Below are 23,873 nucleotides of genomic sequence, written 5' to 3' on the forward strand. Positions count from 1 at the left end.
TCAGAGTGTTCCGCCAGGCACGCACTCCTGCACACGCGCACACCAGCCTCCCTAACCCCTGCCGCCCCCTCTGCTTTCTCTCCGCAGCACTACCACTGGCAACGCATTTATTTTGTCACTGGGTGCCTCATGCCTGTCCTCCTGAAATGTATCGGATCTTTACCTGTCTCATGCACTACTGTACCACCAACACGTAGGACAGGGCCAGGCAAGGAGAACAGGACCATGAACGGGCGAGTGAATGAATGAATGCCCCAACTTGGAGGACAGCTCCTACTTGGCTCCAGCCAAGTGCTGCCGTGCAGGACTGAACAGCTCGCACTGTCAGAGTCCTGTTTATTCAGAAAAGTCAAAACCCCGGACTTTTATACGTGAACCACCCCAAGTTTTAAATGTTGGCAACTGACTCAAATTTGTTTCAAAAGCAGTGATGGCAAGACCCAAGCTCCCCAACCCAATATTCACAGCCCCTACCCCTCGCCCGGCTGACCCTTCCGGCTCTGTACCAAGCCGACTTGTGGCCACGTGGGCCCTGGACTGGGACCTCTGTTCCAACTGACCGCTCTTCCTGAAGCCCTGTCCCACCCCGTGACGGGCAGGCACAGCCCCAGCACGGGAATGGGAAGCAGCGCCCCACCTCCAGCCAAGGACGCAGCCACTGAGTGGCAACTTCACGACTTTTATTTGTGGTGCCTGTGCTTTATCTCGAAAATACCTTCTCCCCCTGCCCCAGACAGTGGGCCGCGAGGGGGCAGCAAAAAATAGAAGACATCCCTCCCTATTGCACACGGACCCTATACACAGGCCCACCTGGCCGAGGCCAGAGGGACTATTGGCACATTCTCGGATCCCTGTTCACGAGTGGGAGGGGTGATGAGGGTGGCATCACACGTGAGGGGGGACCTCTGGGCGGCCACTCTGGTCCTGGCGCTTCTTGGTCCTCGGTTCCTTCCTGGTCCCGCCTCCAGCCCCAGTCCCCCCTCAGCGACGTCCCCCTACCTGGCTCGGCCTCCGCCTCCATCCTGGCCTCGGATGGCCCCCCTTGGCTCCTGGGGACTCTGTACTCCCCTCCCAGTCTGGAGGTCCCGAGGGGAGGTTATGGCTTCTCAGAGACTCCCCGGGAGCCCTGTCACTCGTGTTCACGCAAAGGAAGGGGTGCATGTGGCAGAAGCAGCTGTATAAATATGGGTGCGGGGGAAGGGCCTCCTCCAGAGTCACTTGGAGAGTTTGCTGATGACGCGAATCAGGGCTGCGTTCTCATCCTTGAGTCGCTGGTTGTCAGCCCGGAGGTCGGACAGGGCCTGCGAGGTGGGACGCGTCAGCCAGGTGGCCCTGGGCAGGCTGCACCCACTGCCCACCCTCGCTCTGCCCTCAGCTCCCCATTAGCATTCACCTTCAGCTCCTCCTCCAGCTCCGCTGCCTTCCGCTCCAGGGCCCTGCGCTCCTGGAATAAACGGGAAGGTGAGGACGAGGGACCGGGGGTCGGGGAGGGCCGGAGGTCAAGTATGGCTGAGAGAGGCGGGGAATGGGCAGAGGGGCACGTTAGAAGGTCAGTGTGGCCCTCTTCATCCAGACCCGCCTGAGCTTGTAAGGCTGGGGACACAGCTGGCCCCGCTCCAGCCACCCTTACTCACGAATCTCTCCAGCTCCAGAAGGGCGGGCCTCTCTGCAAATCGCTCCTGCCTCTGGTGAGGACACAAAAAGAGCAGGGCTCTGAGAAACGTCCAAACCGCAATGGCCAGAAGGGGGAAACCAGCAGTGAGAGGGGGAAAGGCAGACTCCTGGCTGGCCCAGACCTCCCCACCTACTGCTCAGGACCACAAGCCCAGCCCCTCTTGGACCAGGCTCCGCCTCCGAGATCTTAGCTCTGCCCCTCATTCGCCCCCTCATTGCCCACGCTCCTCCTCCCAAGGGTCCTAGTACCCCCACCACTCAGGCCCCTCCCCTCGACGCTCTGGCCCTACCTCCCAGGGATCCGGAGCCAGCACTGGCACGCTGGCCAATTCCCACCACCTCCAGGGCCGCGGCGTCCTCACCTGCGTGGCACGCTCCAGCTCCACCTTGAGCTGCGCCAGCTGCAGTGTGGTCTCGGTCAGGGCCTCGCGAAGTCGTTCGTTCTCACTACGCAGCTCTGCATACAGCTGGGGGCCCCAGGAGGAGGGACACGGGGGTCAGGCTTGCCGGCTGAGATGCCGCATGTTTGCAGGGAAAGGGGGTGACTGTGGCTCAGGTGGGGCCGGAAAAGAGCAGGATGCCCGGATCGGTCAGGTAGAGCCACTAAGTAGGGGGCAGGAGGGCAGGTATATACAAGCCAGCAAGTGGGGGTTAATGGCACGATCGTGGGGTGGGATCGCGAACCTTCCTGAAGCCTCCATCAGGCTCTTCTGATTCTGGCTCTGGTTCTGGGTTGAGGTCCCGCTGCCTGCGGGAAGAGGGGCCGCCCTCGGGAGTGCTGGGGTGAGGGCAAGGAGGGCGTCATGGGGCGCGCCCACGGCCCCACAGACAGCCCAAACCCTTCCTGCCCACCCTGTACCTGGATCCTGGGCTGCGGTCTGCAGGCGCCGGCTCCGCCTCCTCCCCCTGTGGGCGGAGGTGGGGTTCAGCTTGGCTCCACCCCCAGCCCACCTCCAAGGCCGACCCACAGCCCCAGCTCGGCCCGCCTGGGCCCCGCCCCGCACCTCGGCAGGTCCCCGCCACTCCTTGCTGACTCTGCGGTGCTCCTCGGTGGCCTGTGGTCCTTGCCCTTGGCCGTCAGGCGCCTCTGCTGGGGGAGGGGCAGGAGTCAGCCCAGTGATCTGTGGAGGGGTCCCCTCTGCAGGGTCAGGGTCTCTGGGCCCAACCCCCAGGAAAACAGTAAGACTGTAGCAGGAGGGAGCCGGTGGGCCCAGGTTGACCACCTCCCAGAGACCAGACCTCACCTCTCTGGGCAGGGCCATCAGAGTTCTCGACCCCGGGGACTCGGGGTCGCCGGGAAGGGTCCTGTGGGAGAGGGGCACGGGGGTCAGAGGACGAGGGCATCTTGTACCACCCCCTGCCCGGGCACCTGAACCCTCTCACCAGGCTTGGCAGGCACGACTTCTCTGGCTCTGGGGCCTTTCCTGCAGCCTTCTCTGCTTCTTTAAGGTCTGTCAGAGTCACACCCTGGCACGGAGAAGGGGGCAGTCAGGGGGTCCAGGACTCAGGGCCCAGCCCCTTCAGGACAGTCTAGGCCCCCAGGCCCTCCTCCCGCGGACCCAGGGGTCCAGGCCCCCATCCCACACCTGCGTGGACCTCCGAGACTGGCGCATGAGGCGAGAGCGAGCTTTCCGCTGAGATTCAGACTCCTCGTCCCGTACAGGCATCTGGTAGGACCTGAGCGAAGGGCCCCGACCTCAGAGAGGGTTCCTTTGGACCCTGTCCCATCCCATGGTTGACACTCTCTGGGGGAGTCAAGTTCGGCCAGAGGACCTCAGCGCCAACCCTGGGACTCCTGGGTAAGGCAGCTGTCTCCCAGCTGGGGAGACAGCTGCTTCCTGCCCCCAGGCCTCTTCACCTCACCTCCGGCGGTCGCGGGAGTCCGCTGGGGGCGCTGCAGAGGCTACGGGGACATTTGGCTTCACTGGGGATTCGGGCTCCGGAATCCTGGAGGCATGAGTGGAGTTACCCAAGGGAGGAGGAGGCCTGGAGATCTCAGACCTGTGTGAACGCATTCAATCAGCAAATGTTACTCAAGCTTGCGTTACATGGCAGGTACCACACATACAGCAAGAAGCACAAGAAAAAGAAACAAATCATCTCTGCCCCGATGAGTCAAATCTGAGCAGAAAAGATGCAAGCAAAAGAGAGGATAACCACAGAAAGCTCAGGACACCACATGGTACGTCAGAAGAATGAAGCACCCTGGAGAAGAAAAGACAGAGCAAGGACAGGAGACCGGAGGTGTGCGTGTCCGGAGGCTGGGGCAGTGAGTGCAGTGGGGCTGGTGGGCCTCCCTGAGAAGCTGACATTCAAACAAACCTGAGAGAGGGAGGAAGGAAGCCCTGTGGGGGTGAGTGGGGAGCCACAGTGAAGGGCCCGCGCAGGAGCGAGCCCGCGTCAGAAAGGAGGGCGGAGGGCTGGAGAGGGGGGTGGGGGCCGCCGGAGGCCGGATCACGGTGGCCTTGGAGTTTTACTGTGAGCTTTTACTTGATGCACCAAAAGGGAAACTGAGGCCAAGAGTGGGAGGCAGGGACCAGACCCCAGAGAGCAAAGGCTGACAAGACAGGGGCCCAGACCTGCCCCACTCCCGGCGGGACCCGGGCCGTCAGACTCACGGGGCAGAGGACTCCGGCACCTTCCGGGAGGGGGTGGGGGTAATTCTGGCAAGACGGGGCTCCCTGGCCTGCGGGGAGAGGAGAGGAGGGGGCTATTCTCCTTGACTAGGCAGGGTCTGGTCCCCTGCCCCTCACCCTGCTCACCTGAGTGTAGGTCCCTTCCAGCCGCGAGGAGGAGGCGGAGCGCTGCAGCCCAGCCCCCGAGGCACCCTCGGCGCCCCGCCTCTCCGCAGGGCCTAGGGCCCCAGAGCTCCCCGTCTTCTGGAGGCCAAAGCGCGTGGAGAAGGGGGCCTCGTCGGGGGTCTGGAGAAGGGAAGGGTATCAGTTACAGGGAGAGGGTCCTACTTCTCAAGAACTTCAAGTGTTACCCCCAAAAGGACCACCACAAACTACAACTGGGGGGTGGGGAGGACAGGCACAGTCAGGAAAAGGCAGTCAGTTGTCCCAGAGGGTTCTGGGAACTGTAGTCTTCACCACACCTGCCCTGACAGGAGGTTCACAGGCTTTACGGCTACGCCCCCCACAACCTCCCGGGCCAGCACGGCCTCCGGGAACCCAGACTCACCATGGGGCTCCTGGGGCTAGAGGGTGGCGGGGAGGAGACCCCGTTGAGCGTTCTGGATTCTGCAGGAGGTGGCTCTACAGCGTGGGAAGCAGGAGAGGTCTCTGAGCACCAGCCCTTCCTCCCGCAGCCCCCTCCTCTCCAGATTCAGGACCCCAGCCCCCCAGCCCCTCACCTGAGGGGCCTTCTTCTCCCTCATCCTCGTCCCGGATTGGGGGCCCCCCTGCCCCACCAGGCCGGCGCTCCTTGGACAAGTCCTGGAGGGAGATCTTCTCACGGCTGCTCAGACGACATACAGAGCTCCTGGTGGGAAGGGGAGGGCGTTGGGGTCCAAGCCCTGGGGAACCTCCAGCCCACCCACCCTCCAGGCGCTTCTCCCCTACCTTCGGTGTTTGCTGCTGGAGGGCCCCTGGGGCTCCTGGCCCCTGCTCTGGGAAGCTTCCTTTTGGTTCCGAAGCTGAAAGGGGGAAGGGGGCCACTGGGGAGGGGCAGAACACGCAGACCCTCCTGGGTCCCACATACAACTGTGCCGGGGTGGAGGTGGTACAGGGGGGAATGAGATGATCTGTGCACTCGCTGAGTTTTCCTAGACATGACGCCCTGGGTCTCAAATGAGTCGTCCAGTACTCAGGGGCCCCCAGGCTTCCTGGCCTCTACCTCCCAGGGGCGAGCTACCCAATCTTCTCCCCAACCCCTCAGCACACCGGACACGGGCTGCCAGGCCCGGCCTCCTCCCTTAAGGCTCGCTGTCAGGCCCAGCCCCCAAATGGCATCTCAGGGCGCAGTTCCCCGACTGCTGTGTCTTCACACCTCGGAGCCTGCACAGCAGTTCCCCCGCCCCTCCTAGCAAACCCCTTGTGCTGCAGGTCTCCCTTCCCAGACACCCCCAGGCCTCGTCTGTGCCCCCACCTCTCAGAGACCCTGCTTCACCCACTAAACGCCCTCCCAGAGCCCCCAGCCTCCTCACCTGGCATTCAAGGCCCTTCGGGGTCTGCCCCTCTCCAAATTCCCGGTACCATACGACTCCCCACCCCTGAGCCTCTGCACGTACTGCTCCCTCAACAGTGTGCGAGCCCTGGTCCCCAGGAAGCTGCCCAAGTCCGCCAAGCCGGAAACAGGACCGTCTCCCTCCGTGTTGCCACAGCCAAGCTGTAAACACGGGGTCTGGTCCTGTCTACCTGCCACTCGCCAGAAGCTCCAGGCAGAGGGCCTGGCCCCAGAAGGCCTCAGGAGATGTTTCTTGCCACCTGAGAGTGCTTACTGTGTGCCAGGCAGGGTTCTGAATGCTTTTGTTTAGTTACGTACATACCACTCATAGCATAATACGTACTCCACGTAACAGAACATGTAACTCATAAAGTGCGCCGTGCTATCCCCATTTTACAGATGAGGTAACCGAGGCCCAAAGAGGTTAAGTGACTGGCCTGAGCTCACACAGCAAATCCATGGCAGAGCTGGGATTCAGACCCCGAGTCCGCACCGTTCACCCCTTCATTCTGCGTTTTTCCAGCAACAAGGCCTGGCCCAGTGCTGGCGGGGGGGCGTCCCAGGGGTGACGCCCCCCCGCCAAGCCTGGATAGATGACTGCCATCTGCATCTCAAGGTCCCCCGGGGCCCAAGGCCCCGCCTCCCCCTAGTGCCCAGCTGTGCCCCTCCTCCTGGCTCCCCACTGGGCCCAGGTCACCGGCCAGGGAAGGGCAGGTCCCCAGGGACGTGGAGGCCCTCCCTCCTGGCTGTAGACAGACACTCACGTCCTCCTGCTTCCGGGCCAGCTCCTCCAGCAGGCTCAGCACCTCCTCATCCGCTAGATCACAGGGACGCTGCCCCTGGGTGGGGAGGGGAAAAGGCAGGTGAGGAGTTGGTGGACGGGCCCTCCCAGCCCCCACCGGTCCCCGGGCCCCGGACCGGCCCTCACCGCGTGCGTCAGCGAGTCCATGCCCCCGCCGTGCTCCGCCAGCAGGCGGCAGGCGTCCTCCACGCCCCAGTGGGCTGCGGCGTGCAGGGGCGTCCAGCCGTCCCCATCCCGCAGCTCCGGGTCGTAGCCGGCCTGAAGCAGCAGCCTGGGGGCCAGGGAGGCTCAGGTCAAGGACCAGGACAGGGGCTCGGGGCCAAGAGCTAAGGTCGGCCAGCTGTGCTGTGGTGGCAGTACCAGCTGTGACAGTACCGAAACCGGTCCTGGGCCAGGGGGTGAAGCGTCATGGCCCCAAGGCGCCCTCTCCCGGAAGTGACCCTCTCTGCCACCGCTTTGACTCCTCCCCTGGCCTAGCAGGTGGCCTCTGGAACCCTGCTTCTTGTACCTGCAATGCTCAACTCTTCTGAGCGTCACCCCTGGTTGTGAGACAGCTCCAGGGGAGGTGAGGGCAGGGGTTCCCCAGCACCCAAGCCTAGAGAAAGGATGAGACCCCAGAAGGGGCGGCCTGGGGGCAGCACTCTTCCAGGACCCCTCTGGCTCAGAGCAGCGGTTCTCAACCAGGACCACATAGCCGCCTGGGGACGTCTGGCCGTGTCTGGAGATGTTTCTGGATGTCACAACGTAGGGGTGGGCGCCAGAAGCATCAGTGGGTCGGCGCCAGGGATGCTGCTAAACAACCCACAGCACAGAGGATGGGCCCACAGCCAGGAACGATCTGGTCCAAATGCCACCAGTGCCGAGACAGAACCCCTGGCTTAGACGGTTCTTTCCCGTGAGATAATCACCACCTTAGACCACACGATCTGGTCCAGGGCAATTCTGCAAACTCAGCGTAGGGTAGACACGCGGGCTTTTAGAGAACTGCATTTAGGTTCCGTGTCAGTGAGAAAGAGCTGAAGCAAGGTGGGAAAGGCGGAGAGACGAGGTACCTTGTAAAGAGCCTTTAAACAAAAGCGCCTCTGCGGGCCCCCAGCTCATCTGCTCCAGCCGTGCGGGCGTCCGCTCCTGCCCCAAGCACGCGCCCACCTTGGGCTCCGCTGTTCTCTCTGCCCAGTGAACGTTCTCGAGGCATCAGTGCCTTTCACGCGGCCACCCTCTCGGTAGTCACAACCTCCTCCCCGAATCTCGAAGGGGACCTCCCCACCACACTCGCTCTCCCCCACTGCCCTGTTTATATCCCTCTGGACCAGTGGTTCTCAACTGGGGACGACGCTGACCCCCAAGGGACGCTGGGCAACGCCCAGAGATGTGCCTGGTTGTCGTGACTGCGGTGGGGTGTGGCTCCTGGCACCTAGTGGGTGGAGGTCAGTGTCCCACCCCCATGAACAGGACAGGCCCCCGGGGTTATCCAGCCCCACGTCACCAGGGTGGAGGCTGAGGACCCCTCCCTGAGCACTCAGGGCCATGTGATGTGACCGGCTTCCTCAGTCACTTGTCTGTCTGTCTCCTCGACAAGGCTGCGAAATGCACATGGGCCCAGATCTGTCTCGTTTGCTGCTATATCCCCAGTACCTAAAAGATGGCCTGGCATACAGCAGGTGCTCAGTAAGTGTTGAGTGAACAGCATCAAAGAAATGTACACCTCTACCCTGCCACTCATCTTTAACGAGGAGAATGTCAGCTACATTCTTCCAAAAATGCAGTCCATAGATAGACCTGGTTGTAAACCCATACTAAGGGGCAGAAATGAAATTACAGTCAGTGAGTATCTCTAAGGCCAAAGCGTTTCAGTTCTGTGGCAGAGAATGAGGCTGTCCATGAATATCCACTCTCCTTCCACCTTTAATCATGGCACCCAGGGACCTCCCCGGTGGTCCAGTGGTTAAGACACTGTGCTCCCAATGCAGGGGGCCCGGGTTGGGTTCAATCCCTGGTCAGGGAACTGGATCCTGTGTGCTGCATCTAAGACCTGGGGCAGCCAAATAAATAAATAAATAGGCGGGGAGCCACTGCAGAGCCCTGAATGAAGATGAGGCCCCCTGCCCTGGGAAGACGCTTCTAAAAAAAAAAACATGGCGCCCAGCTTTCAGGGGTTGCCTGCTGAGGCAGAATCTCCCAGTCTCCCTCACAGCTAGGAGCGGCCAGCCGAGAAGGGTCTGGCAAATGGGATGTCAGTACTCAGTGTGTACGCCGCTTCTGGACTGTCCTTTTAAAAGACATGGACATTTGCTCCTTTTGCCCCCTGCTTTTTCCTGCTGGCTGGGACACAGATTCAAGGGCAGGAGCTGAAGCAGCCACCTGAGGCTCAGGGGTGGAAGCCACGGGTAGAAGAGGGCACAGCTTCCAGGGCTGGGCACAGCACCGGGCCTGACCGTCCCACCCTCCTTGCCACAGGGACCAGCCCTGGGATGAGCAGGTGTGCCAGGCAGCCCAGTGAGTATCAGACCCAGGACTTTCGCTGGAACTACGGAGGACGAGGCACTCTACCTCTGAATGAGGGGAAGCAGCCAGGACATGAGGCTGGAGCTGTTAGGCGTCATCTTAAGCTCCTCGCTGAAAAGCTTCCTTTTTTTTTTCTTCCCCAGCCCCACCGTGCAGCTTTCGGAATCTCAGTTTCCCGACCAGGTACTGACCCTGGGCCACAGCAATGAAAGCCCAGCATCCTAACCACTAGGCCACCAGGGAATTCCCCTGGAAGACCTTTCTAAAAATTCATTAACACAGAGGTGAGCAGAGATGGAGAGATTCATCTGGACTCCGTTTATATACTAAATATAAAGTAGAACATCACATGAGAGAGAGGGAAAAAATAAAGAGAGAACAGGGGAGTCTGATGATAAGAAGTAGAACCAACTACTGACAGGAAGGGGTGAGGCACTCAGAAATGGACAAGACCACGGTGAGGATGAGAAGCAGAGAGTACACGCTGCAACAATTTAAAATATAGATGCACCAAATAACCTGGCCTTGAAATATGCAGCCCAAAAACTGACACAACTACAAGGAGAAACAGCAAAAATCCACAACCATCGTGAGACGTCTTACTGCACTTCTCACAGCAACTGAGAGAATAAGCAGATGGGGGAAAAAATCACTACGGATGCAGAAGATTTAAATAGCATGAGTACAAAGTGGACCTAATGACCTATACAGGACGCTGTACTTAACACCACAATTCTTTTCCAGCTTACAGACTGGGTTATGAAGCATTCCAGCTTACACAGACTGGGGCATGAAGCAAACCTCAATGAATTCCAGAAATCTGGAATCACAGAGAACCTGTTCTCTGACCACAGTGCAAGTGAGCCAGGAAGTGAGTACAGGCAGACCTCGGAGATATTGAGGATTTGGTTCCAGACCACCGACACAAAGCAAATGTTGAAATAAAGCGAGCCGCATTGATTTTTTGGTTTGCCAGTGCATATAAAAGTGAAGTCTGTTATGTGCACAGCATTATGTCTTTAAAAAAATGTACATACATTAAAAAACACTTTATTGCTAAAAAACGTTCGCCTTCATCTGACAACGTAGGGTTGCCACAAATCTTCAATTTGTAAAAAAAAAAAAACAAAAAAGCACCACTGGCGAAGCACAATAAAATGAGGTATACGTGTAATTCAACTACGACTAGAAAATCCCATGTATTTGGAAATTAACGACATACTTCTAAATGATCCCTGGGTCAAGGAAGACTACAGGTTGGAAAATGTTTTAAACTGAAGGACAGGGAGAAGCCTGCACATCAAGACTTATGGATGCAGCTAAGGCTGTATCTAGAGGGAAATGCATGGCCTTAGGTACATGAATTAGAAAAGGGAGGGAATGGACAAAATCCACAAGAAGGTGTAAGACAGTGAGAAGCAACAGGCTGGCCCAGCGCAGGGGGCAGGGGAAGAGGGAGGGTCTACACCGGCCCAGCTCACCTCATCACTTCGATGTAGCCCTTGGCGGCGGCCACGTGCAGGGCAGAGGCCCCCGTGCGGGGGTGCCGGGCCTCTGGCATGGCGCCCCCGTTCAGCCAGCACCTTGTGTCGTGAAGCAGCAACTCCTCCTCGGCCCGTTTGGCTGCTTCCACATCCACACCTGGGAGGACGAGAAGGGGGGATAGGTGGGACTCCCACCCTGAGACCCAGGAAGCACAGAGTGGCACCTGGCCTGGTCCCTCTGCTCTGAGCCTCCTCTGGGAGGACTAGCTCTGAACTAGCTCTGTTACTTCCCAACCATGCTCCGTGAAGCCCTGGGGTCCACTAAGGGTCTCTGAGTCACTGCTGGGGGCTGGGAGGATGGAGGGCGCAGGAATCTTACATCTTACACTTCCTATCACTACAGATACAGTCCTTAGCCCAGCATCTTTGTGTGTTTTGTCACCGTTATCACTCATGAGTAGGATAAACCAGGCAAAAAGCCACTAAACAGTGCCCGTACCTTGGGGCAGCGGCACCTTCCCACCAGCTGCTGTTCCCTGCTGTCACCTGCACAATCTGCGAGGCCAGCATGCTTCCTCACTCGCCAATTTCACTGTAGTCAACTGGTCTCATGGAAAACTGTACTGCATTTATGGATGCAAAAGGCACGTTATGACTTTAAACATAAGTTGACTGTGGATCAAAACGGGCAGCCTTGTTGAGGCTGGAATACTACCTTTAGACTGTCACGGAGAATCTGTACTTTGCACGTTATGAACTATTGAGACGGGAGTCAAAAACAGTCTCTTCTAAGGAATGTGTACTCTCTCTCCTGGGAAGCGTATTACTGGCTGTTAGTTTTTCGATTGTGAAATTTCTCACTCACCCAAGCGCTGCACAGAGTTGAGCCGCCCTGCTCAGCAGCCGTCAGCAACGTGCAGCTACGGAGCCCCTGAACTGTGGCTACTTCCCACTGAGACGCCTTGTAAACGTAAAATACACTGGATTTCGAAGCACAGGAAAAAAGTGTGCGGCAGCTCACGCGTAGTTTTTCATATTGATTACATATTGAAATGATAATGTCTCGGACGTACTGGATTAAATCACTATATTACTATAATTAACTTCAACTGTTTTTGTTTTTCCACGCACCTACTTGGAAATTCTCAGTTACGCCTGTGGCTGACTCTGGCTTTCCACTGGACAGCACTGGCGACGACGCGGTGTACGGTCGCCTGGCCTGGCTTACGGCAGTGCAAGGCGACAGAGGCAGTGACAGGGTGCCCCTCCCCACGGCCCCAGAGGTAACCACCTTCATCAATCTGCTTTCCTGAACGGGAAACTGGTTACACCCTTACTGCAGGTTGGAAATGCTGCCCCGGGTCTACCCGGAGGATCCCAGAAACGCAATCCCCGCCGGGACCGAATCTGTCCGGGTCCAGCTGCGCACTGGCGCCACCCGGTGGCACCTGGGCACTCGGACTAAACGCCAATGGATTACCTTAGGGTCCCCTGGCTGGCGGGGACTCCCAGGGGCAGCTATTCCAGGAATGTCTGGCTGGCTAGGGCCCATCCCGCAGGCCCAGGCTGGGGTGGAGGCCAGGAGAGTGCCAGGCACTCAGGGACCCCCCCCTCCCTCTCTCCTCCCCGACCTCCTTAAAGGGAATCACCTACATTCAGTCCTATTATAGATGCAGGCGCCTTGCTGCGGGCAGGGAAGGGCAGAGTTTGCCAATCTTTTATTCAGCAACCACAGTTAGTATCCTGCGTGTTCAAACGCATCCTTCTGCAGCTTTGCTCTTTGCCGAGATTTGCCCATGTTTATTAACAGAGCTCCTCATGGGGGTTGGCAAACTACAGCCTGCACGTGCGGGCCACCAGTTTGGTTAACATAAAATTTACCAATTTCACTATTTTATTTATTTATGTATGTATTTATTTTATTTAATTTTGCTGTGTTGGGTCTTCGTTTCTGTGCGAGGGCTTTCTCTAGCTGCGGCAAGTGGGGGCCACTCTTCATCGTGGTATGCGGGCCTCTCACTATCGCAGCCTCTCTTGTTGAGGAGCACAGGCTCCAGACGCGCAGGCTCAGTAGTTGTGGCTCACGGGCCTAGTTGCTCCGCGGCATGTGGGATCTTCCCGGACCAGGGCTCGAACCCGTGTCCCCTGCATCGGCAGGCAGATTCTCAACCACTGCGCCACCAGGGCAGCCCAGTTTCACTATTTTCAAGCGTACGACTCAGTGGCTTTTAGGACTTTCACAACGTGCAACCACTGACCCTATCTGTACCTCAACTTTCTCATCACCCCAAATGGAAACCTCGTACCCCATTAAGCAGTCCCTCCCCAGCCCCTGGCAACCACCAATCCACTTCCTGTCACTGCGGACTTGCCTCTTCCGGACGGCCGCCTGTGTTTGTAAGTAAAGTTTTATTGGAACACAGCCACACCCACTCATTTACATATCCTCCCCGGCTGTTTTCCCCACCACAGCAGCAGGGTAGAGTGGTTGCAACCTGACAGCATGTCCCGCAAAGCCTAAAATATTTACTGCCTACGGACTTCCCCAGTGGTCCAGTGGTTAAGACTCTGAGCTTCCATGGCAGGGGGCCTGGGTTCGATCCCTGGTTGGGGAAGTTCCACATGCCATGTAGTGTGGCCAAAAAAAAAAAAAAAAAATTTACTGCCTAAAACGTTTGCCGACCACTGCTTGGATCACTCATTTATAGATTACTGACTGATCCGTTCGCCCTTGGGTGTCGGCCACATCCTCTCAACACTGAAGCCTCCATCGGGTGGCCTAGGAGTGCTGGAACACTGGGAATGTGGATCTCCAGCGGTAATCCATGCTGTCCAGCTGGTTCCCACAGTGGCTGGAATCACCCGCACTCCTGCCGGCCAGAGATAAGAGTGCTCTCTGCCTTGCCATCACTGGCACTGACTGTCAGAGCTGCCCGTCTCTGAGAGTAACTGCCCCACGTCCACTGTCCTATGTTAGGATTCCAAGTGATTGCTTCAAATGCTTCAGAAACACTTTACGTGTCCTCCCTGCCCAGTTCCAAGTCCCTGTGGGTCCGACCATGGCCCTTCTGAGCAAGCGGCCAGAGAGTCCTGTGCTTGGACTGTGTCCCTGTGGCCCGGGCCGTGGGAAGAGCATCTGCAGTGGAGCTGTTGCTTGGACCTGCAGGCATCCAGTCTCCCGCCTCCGTGAAGACTTCTGCCTTTTCCTGACCCCTGCTTTCAGCCGATGTGGCTGAGCCCACAGCCCGGCTCCATGGGTGACCACTTCACCAGGCCTGACCATCCTCCGTGCCACCGTGACTGGCTCAGGGGCAAGCTTGTGACCAAGGTGGCCCTAAGAGTGTCAGGCAGAGGACTGTGGATGGGACTACGGAGGAGTTGCGTTCTAGCTCTGCTGGGGCATCAGCCTGCACTGCTAGCAGCCATGCTCAGAATCAATATCTCACGGAGAGAAGCTGTCTAAGAATGAAGTCAACACAGAGTTCAGCAGTGATGGAGGGATTCTTTTGACTCTGTGCACCTCGATCAAACCACGCCTCAAGTCCATAAAACTCCTAGACCGCAGTTACCTAAGCCCATAAATTGTCTTCTTTTTTATTTTATTTTATTTCTTTTTTTCTTTTTTTCTTTTTGTGGTACGCGGGCCTCTCACTGTTGCGGCCTCTCCCGTTGCGGAGCACAGGCTCCGGACGCACAGGCTCAGCGGCCATGGCTCACGGGCCCAGCCGCTCCACGGCATGTGGGATCTTCCCGGACCGGGGCACGAACCTGTGTCCCCTGCATCGGCAGGCGGACTCTCAACCACTGCGCCACCAGGGAAGCCCTTCTTTTTTAAACTGTGGTAAAATACAGAGACTCTGACGACCACGCTTCGCTGAGGCTTCCGTGTGAAGGCGAGCATCGCGGAGCTGTGGGGCAGGAGCCACCCGACTCCGGAGGCGGAGGCTGCAGTGCTGTTGGCAGGTGCCTCCCACCCCCAGCAGTGCAGCAGAGCGTCCTCCCAGTAGGACCACAGGCCTTTGTGCCTGGTCGGCCCTACAAGCCAACATCCCCCAACCTTCGCCCCGCAAAAGGGGAACATGGGGTGTTGTGAGCTCTAGGCACTTCCTGCAGAAACACACAGGATGTCCGAGAGACCACCCACCCCCTGGCGGCCTCCACGCATTGCCCTGCAGACTACTTTTTTTTTTTAATTTTTAAATTTTATTTAATTTATTTTTTATACAGCAGGTTCTTATTAGTTATCTATTTTATACATATTAGTGTATTATGTGTCCAGCCCCATCTCAGACTACTTTTTAACTACAAAGGGAGGAAGATGCCTCCACGGTAGAGTCACCTGGGCAACCCCCCGAACGAGGTTCAAGGTTAACATCACCAGTAACGGGGCAGAGAGACAGAGCCTGTCTCCCGGAGGGACTCGCTAAGAAGTTCCTGCCAAAACTGCAGAACTGAAGAAACAGCCAGGTCCAAGCTGAGGGACCTGTCTGTGAAACAAGGGAGGGTGAGGAGGGCGAAGGCTGATCCAGGTGGAGGGAGCTGGATGTGACATGAGAACCAGGTGCAGGGAGAGACCCAGGGAGGTCCACCCCTAGAGGAGAGGGAGGGAACACGGGCAATCATGCCAAAAAGTGAAAGATCCCTGAGTCCATACTTTACGATTCCACGTATACAAAACGTCCAGAACAGGCAAAGCTAGAGACACAAAGCCAATGAGAGGGATGCAGGGCTGGGGATGACATTTCTGGGGTGTGGGATTTCTCTTGGAGTGATCAAAATCATCTAAAATCGATGTGGGGACTTCCCTGGTGGCGCAGTGGTTAAGAATCTGCCTGCCAATGCAGGGGACATGGGTTCGGGCCCTGGTCCGGGAAGATCCCACATCCACATGCCGCGGAACAACTAAGCCCGAGCGCCACAACTACTGAGCCTGCACTCTAGAGCCCACGTGCCACAACTACCGAGCCCGCGTGCTACAACTGCTGAAGCCCGCGCAGCCAAAACTAAATAAATAACATTTTAAAAAATAATAAAAATTTAAAAAATAAAATAAAATCGATGTGGTGTTGGATGCACAACACTTAGTGTGAATACACTAAAAACAAACACCAGATCGCACACTTCCAAAGGGTGAACTGTACACACTGTGAATTGTATCTCCATGAAGCTGCTGAAAAGCCCTGGTAGATCTCAGTGAAGGTCGTGTGGGCACTCATCGGACTGCTATCAAAACCTGCCTCTGAGTTTGAAGTTTTTTGAGATAAAAAGGTGGAGAAGGGGAGGGAGAAAACCCCGGTTCTGTCTTTCCTTTGCTTCCCACTCCCCTCCACCTGAACCAAAGCAGGGCTCCTGGACCTCAGCTGCCCACCTCGGCTCGCCCACCAGCACCTCCATACCCTGCGTGGCTCTCACGACCACTGACACACAGCTGCCCAAGGGCGGGCCCTTGCCCCTCCCACCCAGAGCCAAGCCGGCCGTCTGGGCGTCACCTCGGACGCCCCGGCATCTACTTTTCACCAGCCTGCCCGCACCTCCTGTGCAGCCCTCCAGACCTGCCAGGCCCACTGGCCCTGCGCTCACTCACACCTTCCCACCCACTGAGCCCTGACCACCCGCGAGGTACTGCTGCTGCCACCCTCGCTCTGCGGATGAGACAGTCACCTCCACAGCTGGGCTGTGACCCAGGGCTCCGGCGGGAGACTGGGTGAAGCGGTGAAGCTGCTGGCCATCCCCCACCTGACCTGCCCCGTGTCCTCCGCCCCCAGCTCAGCCACGCACACGGCACACCAACTGGCCCCAGACGGCTATTTGTAGCGGGGCAGGGGGAAGGTGAGAACCTGCTAGAAGTAATACACACTCCCTCTAGAAAAATGAGCATGGCCAGACAGAGCTTTGAGGGGTCCTGGGCCCCATATTAAGGACACTGGGCTCAGTGATCCTGAGCACGGGACAGACCAGGTCCCCAGAAGCCTGTGCATTCCCCTACCCACACCCCAGCAGAATTCCTATCACCTGCAATCACGCAATGAACCCCTGGACAAGCCTCTACCTCAACTTCCACAGTCACTCGAGGATAAGGTGACACTGCAGGCCAACAGCGGTTTGCGCTCTTATTCTGTGCCCAGCACTTCCTCCAATTACTCTGGAAAACCCTGGGGGTAGGTACTCACACCCCGCTTCCCATGTAGGGACTGAGGCCCAGAGAGTCAGGGTCCTCGGGAACGGAGGGCCCGCCCCGCAGCAGCCCCCGAGGCCCACCTCGGCGGGCAATCTCCACCTTCAGCAGCCCCTCCATGGCGTCAGACTCGGCCAGGTCCAGGGGCAGGTCCCCATCACTGTTCACCGCGGCGATGTTGGCCCCGTGGCTCAGTAGGTACCTGGGGGCAGGGCGAGGTCAGAGCGGAAGGGTCCGGCCCGTTCTCATCAGGCCCCGCCCACCCTCCCCGCCTCACCTGGCGATGTCCAGGTAACCACAGGAGGCGGCCACGTGCAGGGGTGTCCAGCCCTCATTATCTGCCTGGTTCACCGTGGCACCCTGCTCCACCAGGAAGCGCACCACCTCCAGGTTCTCGTCGATGCAGGCCTGGGGGGAGGGACAGGCTGTCACCTTCACCTGGTCCAGACCCTGCATGCCCTGCCGGCAGGACCCCTGGCAGGGACCGCTAGGCAGATGCAGGGCCAAGCGGCCCTGACAATCAAGGAGAAGACCCAGATGGCTCTGGAAAACACCAACCCTGTCCCCGGAGGCCCCTCCAGCCATCCAGCTGTTTAAAACCCCCCGGCTTCCCAGTGGTTAGGTCAGCCAGGCATCTGGGGCTTACTGGAGACCATGAGAGGAGGAACTGGACAGAGAAGAGAGGGGGGCTTCACACCCAGGTGTAGGAATCCTGAACGGTGCTTGTTAGATGAGACACACCCACAGTCACTACCGAAGGATGGGGCTTCCAGTGATGAACCAAAGGGAGGAGGCCCAGCCCCTCCTCCCTCAGACCCAGGGGTCCAGGGCCCCAGCCCCTCCCTCAGATCCAACAGATACTCTACAAGAACTGACCATGGCCCTGCCTTGTACCTGGAGGGGAGACTGCTGGACCCCTGGGGCCCAAGGCTGTGCAGAGCTGGTAAAGTCACCAGGTCCCTGGAAACCTGGGACAGAGTGAGGGTCCCGGGCAGGCCTCCTCCACTGGGAGACATGACTGAGTTAGCGTGTGCCCGGGACCTGGGGCCCGAGGAGAGGCAGCTCCCCTGCACCGAGGGTCTCCTAGGCACAGGGCACTGCACCAAGGGGCTTGCACGGGCATCTTCCCCAATCCTACGGCTGTCAGGGTCCTGTTTGATGGAGGAAGAATCAAAGCTCCAGGAGACAAGCACTCACACCAAGTGGGGGCCAGAGAAGGGATTCAGCCCCTGGCGCGTGTGGACACTGGGTGGGCGCTGGGACCTGAGCAAGGGCTGAGGGACAGGAATGGACCTGGACTCCCAGGTCCTCAGGGTAGGTTAACCTCCAGCTCCCTCACCTCTCCAAAACCATCCATCTGGAGAAGGGGGAGGGAGCTACAAGGGCCAAGAGCATGAAGTCATGGAAACTCAGGCTGTGAAAGGGGGGCCACACGTGCCCTGGGAACGGGATGAACTCTGGGCTCCGTTTATTTCCATTTGGTTGTCATGGTGATGGGGGAGGGGGGCAAGGAGGGAGATGGGCCTTTCCCTTTCAAGGACCTGGCCGGGCACAGGCATCCATGTGAAAGATGCCTGCGGCCTGGGCACCAGGGATCCAAGAATCCAGGCCCCCAGCCCCCCCTCCCTCAGACTCAGGGGTCCAGACTCCCCACCCCTCCCTGTTGAGAACTAAGAATCCTGGCTCACAGTCGTTCCTATTCCAGACCCCGGACCCCTGGCCACTAATTACAAGGTAATTTTAGGGAGGGGGCAGAATATACCAGCCTCGTCTAGCAGTTGACAAACCAGCCTGAGGTTGGGGCTGAGGCTCGAGAACGCCTAGGGACCCGACCAGAGCAGGGAGCTGATGCCTGGGGACCTGCTCCATGCAGAACAGAAACCACAGCCGCAGGACTCACCCAGATAACGTGGGCAACTGCTCCGGTTTGCCTGTCTGGGGGTTTCCTGGGACCTGGGACTTTCAGTGCTAAAACCAGGCCAGTCTTCGGCAAAGCAACACGGGTTGGTCAGCAGACGCCCAGACCTGACCCAAACCCCGCACCCCTGCTTGCTGGCTGTGTGACCCTAGGCGGGGACTTCCCCTCTCTGAACCTCAGATGCCCTAATCCTTCATGCCTCCTGCAAAGTCCTGGCAAGGGAGTTTACCGAGTGCTCGCCTGTAGCGGGAGTGGGAGAGGGATCCCACCTAACAGGCCAGGCCGGGGTGGTCTTCTGCAGGGTCTGGGCCAAGGGAGAGGGCGGGGAATGGGGCTTGGCCTGCAACACAGGGCCAAGAACCCCTTCGGGAAGGTCGAGGGGAGCCAGGGGCAGGGACGATGGCGGAGGAAGGGGGACAATGAAACCTGAGGCCCCTTTCCTGGGCGTGCCAAGCTCTGAGACCCTCCTCTAGATGGAGGAAAATGTCCCAGAAAGCACTAGGGCCTCTGCAGGGCACAGGCCTGGGGGTAGGGAAAGGGAAAGGGGGGAGGGGTAGTACTTGGACCAGGGGCTGCAACTCCCCAACTGGATGCCCACAGCCGCTTCCTGAAGGGTGTTTTTCCTCCTTTGCCAGAGCCCTGCCAGGGAGGGGCTGACTACTGGCCCCATTAACAGATAAGAAACCTGAGGCACAGAGAGAGAAGACACTAATTCGAGATCACAAAGTCGAGCAGCTGAGATCAGAACTCAGGACAACTCTGCTTTGCTGAGCCTCTCCTCTTCCTGGGAACCTGAGAAGTGGGCCTCTTCCTGCCTCCACCCCACTCCTCTGCCCCCTTCCAAGGTTTCCTTCCCAGGGTCCTCTCTGGGCCCCAAAGTAACCAAACCCTAGCGGTTCCGGCACAGAAGAGGGCTGGGGACTGGACCAATTCGAGGAGACTAGGAGGCAGACAGCCTCAGGGACAGAGGGAGGGGACAGAGCTCTTCTGTGGCTTGTGCCTGGTGGTCCCACTGGAGGGGGGGTAGGGAGTGATAAAAGCACACAGAACTAGAGAGAACTCTAGTTGTGGGACATTTGGGGGGCCCTGGTTCAGAGGAACCCTGGAGACAGCAATCAGAGTGTTTTGGAACGGCATGGGGGCCCCAGGGTGGACAGAGAGGAGAAACAGGGTGCTAGACCCCTTGGGAAGGTGATATGATGAGGGGCTGGGAGAAATGGCACATGCTACGGGAGAAAGAACCTGCCCAAATCCACAGGAGGGGATCCAGGCAGCGAAAGCAAGGTGACCAAAGGACAGAGAGGTGTCCCGAAGCCAGGAAGAGGTGGGTGCTTTGAGAGTTCCCAGAAAAAAAGGGTGATGATGCAGGTCTGGCCAAGGCAAGAGGAGAGGCAGAGAGGAGGTGCCTGGAGAAGAAGAAACATCTCCGAGAGAAGGCCTACAGTGGGAGACAAGAGGTGGCACAGCCCGCAGAAGGAGAATGAAGAGGCCATGAGGGTGAAGGGGGGCGGGGAGACAGCATGAGGTGACCCAGACCCGGGGAGCATCCCCTTCAAGAATACAGAGCTGGAATTCCCTGGGGGTCCAGTGGTTAGGACTCCACGCTTCCACTGCAGGGGGCATGGGTTCGATTCCTGGTCAGGGAACTGAGATCCCACGTGCTGCGAGCCACGGCCAAAAAAACAATACAGAGCCTTGAAGGCAGGGGCTCAGGAAAAAGCATCCTTAGACAGCAACAGATGGCACAGACCAAGGATGAAAGAAGTGGCGTGGAAGGCCCTGGGCCTAGCCAAAGAGGTGGCCCAGCCCAGAGACCAAGGGGGGAAGCAGCACAGGCCCAAGAAAGAGGAGGAGGATGCTCCAGGAAAGTGATACCTGCCTGGAAGGGGGAAACTGTGGGCAGCGGTAGAGCTGTAAGTGTCACCGACTCAGGAAAGAGGTCCAGCATTAGATGACAAAGTAGAGGTGGAACCAGTGGAGGTGGCACAGGCGAGACTAGTAAAGAGAGCTCAAGGTCGGGAAAGAGCAGCGCGAAGTGACGAGACTAGGAGGGACTGGACTGAGGCCGTCAACAATGGCTCGGGTCCAGGGAGAGGGCGGCGCAGGGTGGCAAAGACCAGGGTCAGTTCAAGTGTCTCAGGGTCGGAAGAAGGGAGCTCGAGGTGGGTGGGCGGAAAAGAGGGCCAGCACGGGATGGCAGGGACCGGAGCAGCAACAACGGCGCAGACCAGGACTAGCAACGGTGACTTCGGACAGGGGAGGGAGGGTGCTCGAGGTGGCGCAGACCCAGGGCGATTCAGGTCCCCGGGACGGGCCCGGGCGGGGGCGCTGACCTGGTGCAGGGCGCTGATGCCGTCGGCGTTGGTGGAGTCCAGCACTGCGCGGGCGGGCGGCGGGGCAGCAGGGTCGAGCTCGGCGCCCGGGCCGGGGTCGGCCGCGCGCAGCATCAGGCGCGCCTCGTCCAGATCGCCGCCCGCGCAGGCCGCCAGGAACTCGGCGGCGCGCTCGAAGCGCACGGTGCGGGCGCGCCGCTCCCCGGGGCCCGGTTCGGCGCCCGCCCGCGCCCCCCACTGCCGCAGCTGCTCCCGCCGCCGCTCGCGGGCCGCTGCCGCCGCCGCCCCGGAGCCCGCCCCCGGGCCATCCTCGCCCGACATCGCACCGCCAGCCCGTGAGCGAACGAGCGAGCGAGCGAGCGCCGAGCTCCGAGCCCTGAGCTGCCGCCGCCCGCCCACGGGCCGCCGGGATCTACCGCCCGCCCAGCACCGTCCCGCGCCGCCCCGCGCCGCCCAAGTATCCACTGGCCCCCGCCCGGCGCGTGACGTCACCCCGCCGTCCCGGGGCGCTCTGGGAAATGGAGTCCTCAGCCTGGAGAGGCGAATGGCAACCGCCTCACGGAAGGCTGCGGGGAGCTCTGGGAAATGGAGTCCATAAGCGGAAATTGCTCTTGGCAACGCTCCGGCCTCCATCGGCCCCGAGGCACACTGGGAAGTTCGCAGCTCCGAGGTGTCGAAAGGAAACATGATTGAGAGGATTCTCCTGCGAGTGCTGGGAAATGGAGTCTAAAGGTTACAGGTGTGCCCCCCAGGGCATGCTGCGAAATGTAGTTCACAGCATCAAAAGGACGAAGAACTGTCCCCTGGGGACCTAGTAGGAAATGGACTTGACAGCCCGGGAGTCCTAAAAGGACTAAAAGTCCTAAAAGTCTGCTCGCTTCATCTAGAAATAAGCCCCAGGAGGACAGGAATTTTTGTCTTCCGTGTGCACTACTTGCTCCCAGTGCCAAGACCTGAGCCTAATAAAACGCGATCGGAAATAGTATTTTGGATGAATGAATGAATGGATTACCTAGGTCGTGGGAAACGTCAGGACACTACGGGAAATTTAGTCCGCAACTCTTAGACCAAGACAATCCCTGGGTGACCTCCCGGGGCATGCTGGGAAGTAAAGATTGCGGTACAAAGGTCACGGCGATCGGCCGCTGGGCACGCTGGGAAACGTAGTCCTCGGGGCCGCGCCCCTAAAGGCACAGTTGGTCCTAGGCAGAGTCCCAAAGCACCCCAAGTCCCTGATAGAACCCCTGGGTCACATCGGGAAAGGAACCGAAGAGACGGGGTCCACAATGACAGCTCCCCCAGAGCCTTCACTGGTCCTCCCCGCTACTGACTGTCTCCTTGGGACGTGGAGCACGCTGGGAAATGTAGTCCGGGCTCTACATCCTCGCAAGCCATGCTGGGATTTGTAGTCCAGGGCGAGGAGATCGAACAGATGTGGAGAGTGAATTGCCTCATACATAGCACCATAAAGCATGAAATAATCCTTATGTTAAGCACTCTGCACTTAAATCCTCATTGGGAAAGAGGCAGGCACTTTTAGACCGGAACAAAGACCCATAAAAAGCGCAAACGTTTCAGCATAACGGCGCTGAAATCCAAACAGAAGCAAGATTCTTTTTTCCCAAGGGATGTCAGAGCAGCCCTACCCACTCTGAAGTCCCTGGGCTTGTGCAAAAATAATAATAATTATAATTATAATAAACTACAAATCCCGTGAGGCCTGGAGACCGTCGGGATGGACACAAAGGGGATAGCAGTCCCGGAGCCAGAAATCATATTGTGACCCATCTGTGACCTCACAGACGACGCAGAACAGAAAGGCGGGTGGCATCCCGGTTCCCAATGGCAGGTTTTTTTTGTTTGTTTGTTTTTGTTGTTTTTTCCGATGGCAGTTTTTTTTTTTTTTTAGGTTTATCCACTTTTGGCTTTCTGTTTTTGTTTTGTTTTGTTTTCAAGAGCCACAGTGCCTTTATTTAAGCATTTTTAAAAATTGAAGTACAGTTAATTTACAATGTTGTGTTAGTTTCAGGTGTACAGCAAAGTGACTCAGTTATTTTATATATATATATATATTATTATTATTATTAAGATTCTTTTCTCCTATAGGTTATTACAATTGTTTTTTAGGCTACGCCCTGCAGCTTGTGGGATCTTAGTTCTCCAACCAGGGATCGAACCCAGGCCCCCGGCAGTGAAATCCTAACCACTGAACCACCCTATTACAAATTATTGAGTATAGTTCTCTGTGCTCTACAGTAGGTCCTTGTTGGTTATCTGTCTTATATATAGCAGTGTGATCAGTGGGTTTGTTTTTTTTTTTAGTCTATTGACAAGGTTGTGCAACCATCACTACTGTCTAATTCCAGAACACTCCCATCACCCCCAAAAAGAAACACCATTCCTTTTAGCCATAACCCCTCATTCCTTCCTTCCCCTGAGGCCCTGGAGACCACCACGACTGTACTCCCTGCCTCCACGGATTTGCCTTCTAGAAATTTCCTATCAGTGGCATCACACAGTGCGTGGCCTTTTGTGTCTGGCTTCTTTAGTTATGATTTGGACACTCATCTACATTGTAGCCTGTGTCAGAGCCTCATTCGTTTTTATGGCTGAAGGATATTCCCTTGTATCCTTTCACCAGTGGACGGACGTTTGGGTTGTTTCCACCTCTTGGCTATCATGAGTAATGCTGCCAGGATTCCTGTACAAGTTTTTGTGAGGACAGAGATTTTCAGTTCTATTGGGGCAGAATTGCTGGGTCCTATGGTAACTCTACGTTTAACTTTTTGAGGGACCGCTGGAATGTTTTCCAAAG

At 57.8% G+C, this 23,873-nt stretch overlaps 1 protein-coding gene across 3 annotated transcripts; it reads right to left on the minus strand.

The window, feature by feature from the left end:
• Positions 1–233: 233 nt before the first annotated feature.
• PPP1R12C (protein phosphatase 1 regulatory subunit 12C) lies at positions 234–21,783 on the minus strand. 3 transcript variants are annotated; one of them, XM_079908190.1, is made up of 22 exons: positions 21,059–21,783; positions 17,085–17,215; positions 16,891–17,009; positions 10,630–10,789; positions 6,770–6,914; positions 6,606–6,680; positions 5,238–5,311; positions 5,030–5,157; positions 4,858–4,931; positions 4,437–4,595; positions 4,293–4,360; positions 3,538–3,675; positions 3,261–3,351; positions 3,058–3,141; positions 2,919–2,979; positions 2,679–2,761; positions 2,534–2,580; positions 2,359–2,452; positions 2,037–2,141; positions 1,635–1,685; positions 1,394–1,444; positions 234–1,301 (listed from the first exon to the last, which is right to left on the minus strand). In XM_079908190.1, exons 1-22 carry the CDS (start codon positions 21,743–21,745, stop codon positions 1,215–1,217), a joined length of 2,712 nt encoding a protein of 903 aa, XP_079764316.1. In that variant the 5' UTR covers positions 21,746–21,783; the 3' UTR covers positions 234–1,214. The 3 variants fall into 3 exon arrangements, with proteins under 3 accessions (XP_079764316.1, XP_079764317.1, XP_079764315.1); XM_079908191.1 differs by having other exon boundaries at positions 2,359–2,422; positions 2,679–2,764; XM_079908189.1 differs by having other exon boundaries at positions 2,679–2,764.
• Positions 21,784–23,873: the final 2,090 nt, after the last annotated feature.

This window comes from Stenella coeruleoalba (genome assembly GCF_951394435.1).
Source record: "Stenella coeruleoalba genome assembly, chromosome: 20".
NCBI classification, from domain to species: Eukaryota; Metazoa; Chordata; class Mammalia; order Artiodactyla; family Delphinidae; genus Stenella; species Stenella coeruleoalba.

Excerpts from the sequence above, each read along its gene's own strand:
- PPP1R12C (XM_079908189.1), bottom strand. The coding sequence starts at position 21,745 with ATGTTTCCTTTCGACACCTCGGAGCTGCGAACTTCCCAGTGTGCCTCG. Across the intron at positions 2,980-3,057 it reads AGTCGTGCCTGCCAAGCCTG|GACCCTTCCCGGCGACCCCG; the intron begins GTGAGAGGGTTC and ends CCTCTCCCACAG. Across the intron at positions 2,581-2,678 it reads AGTGGCGGGGACCTGCCGAG|GGGGAGGAGGCGGAGCCGGC; the intron begins GTGCGGGGCGGG and ends CTCCGCCCACAG.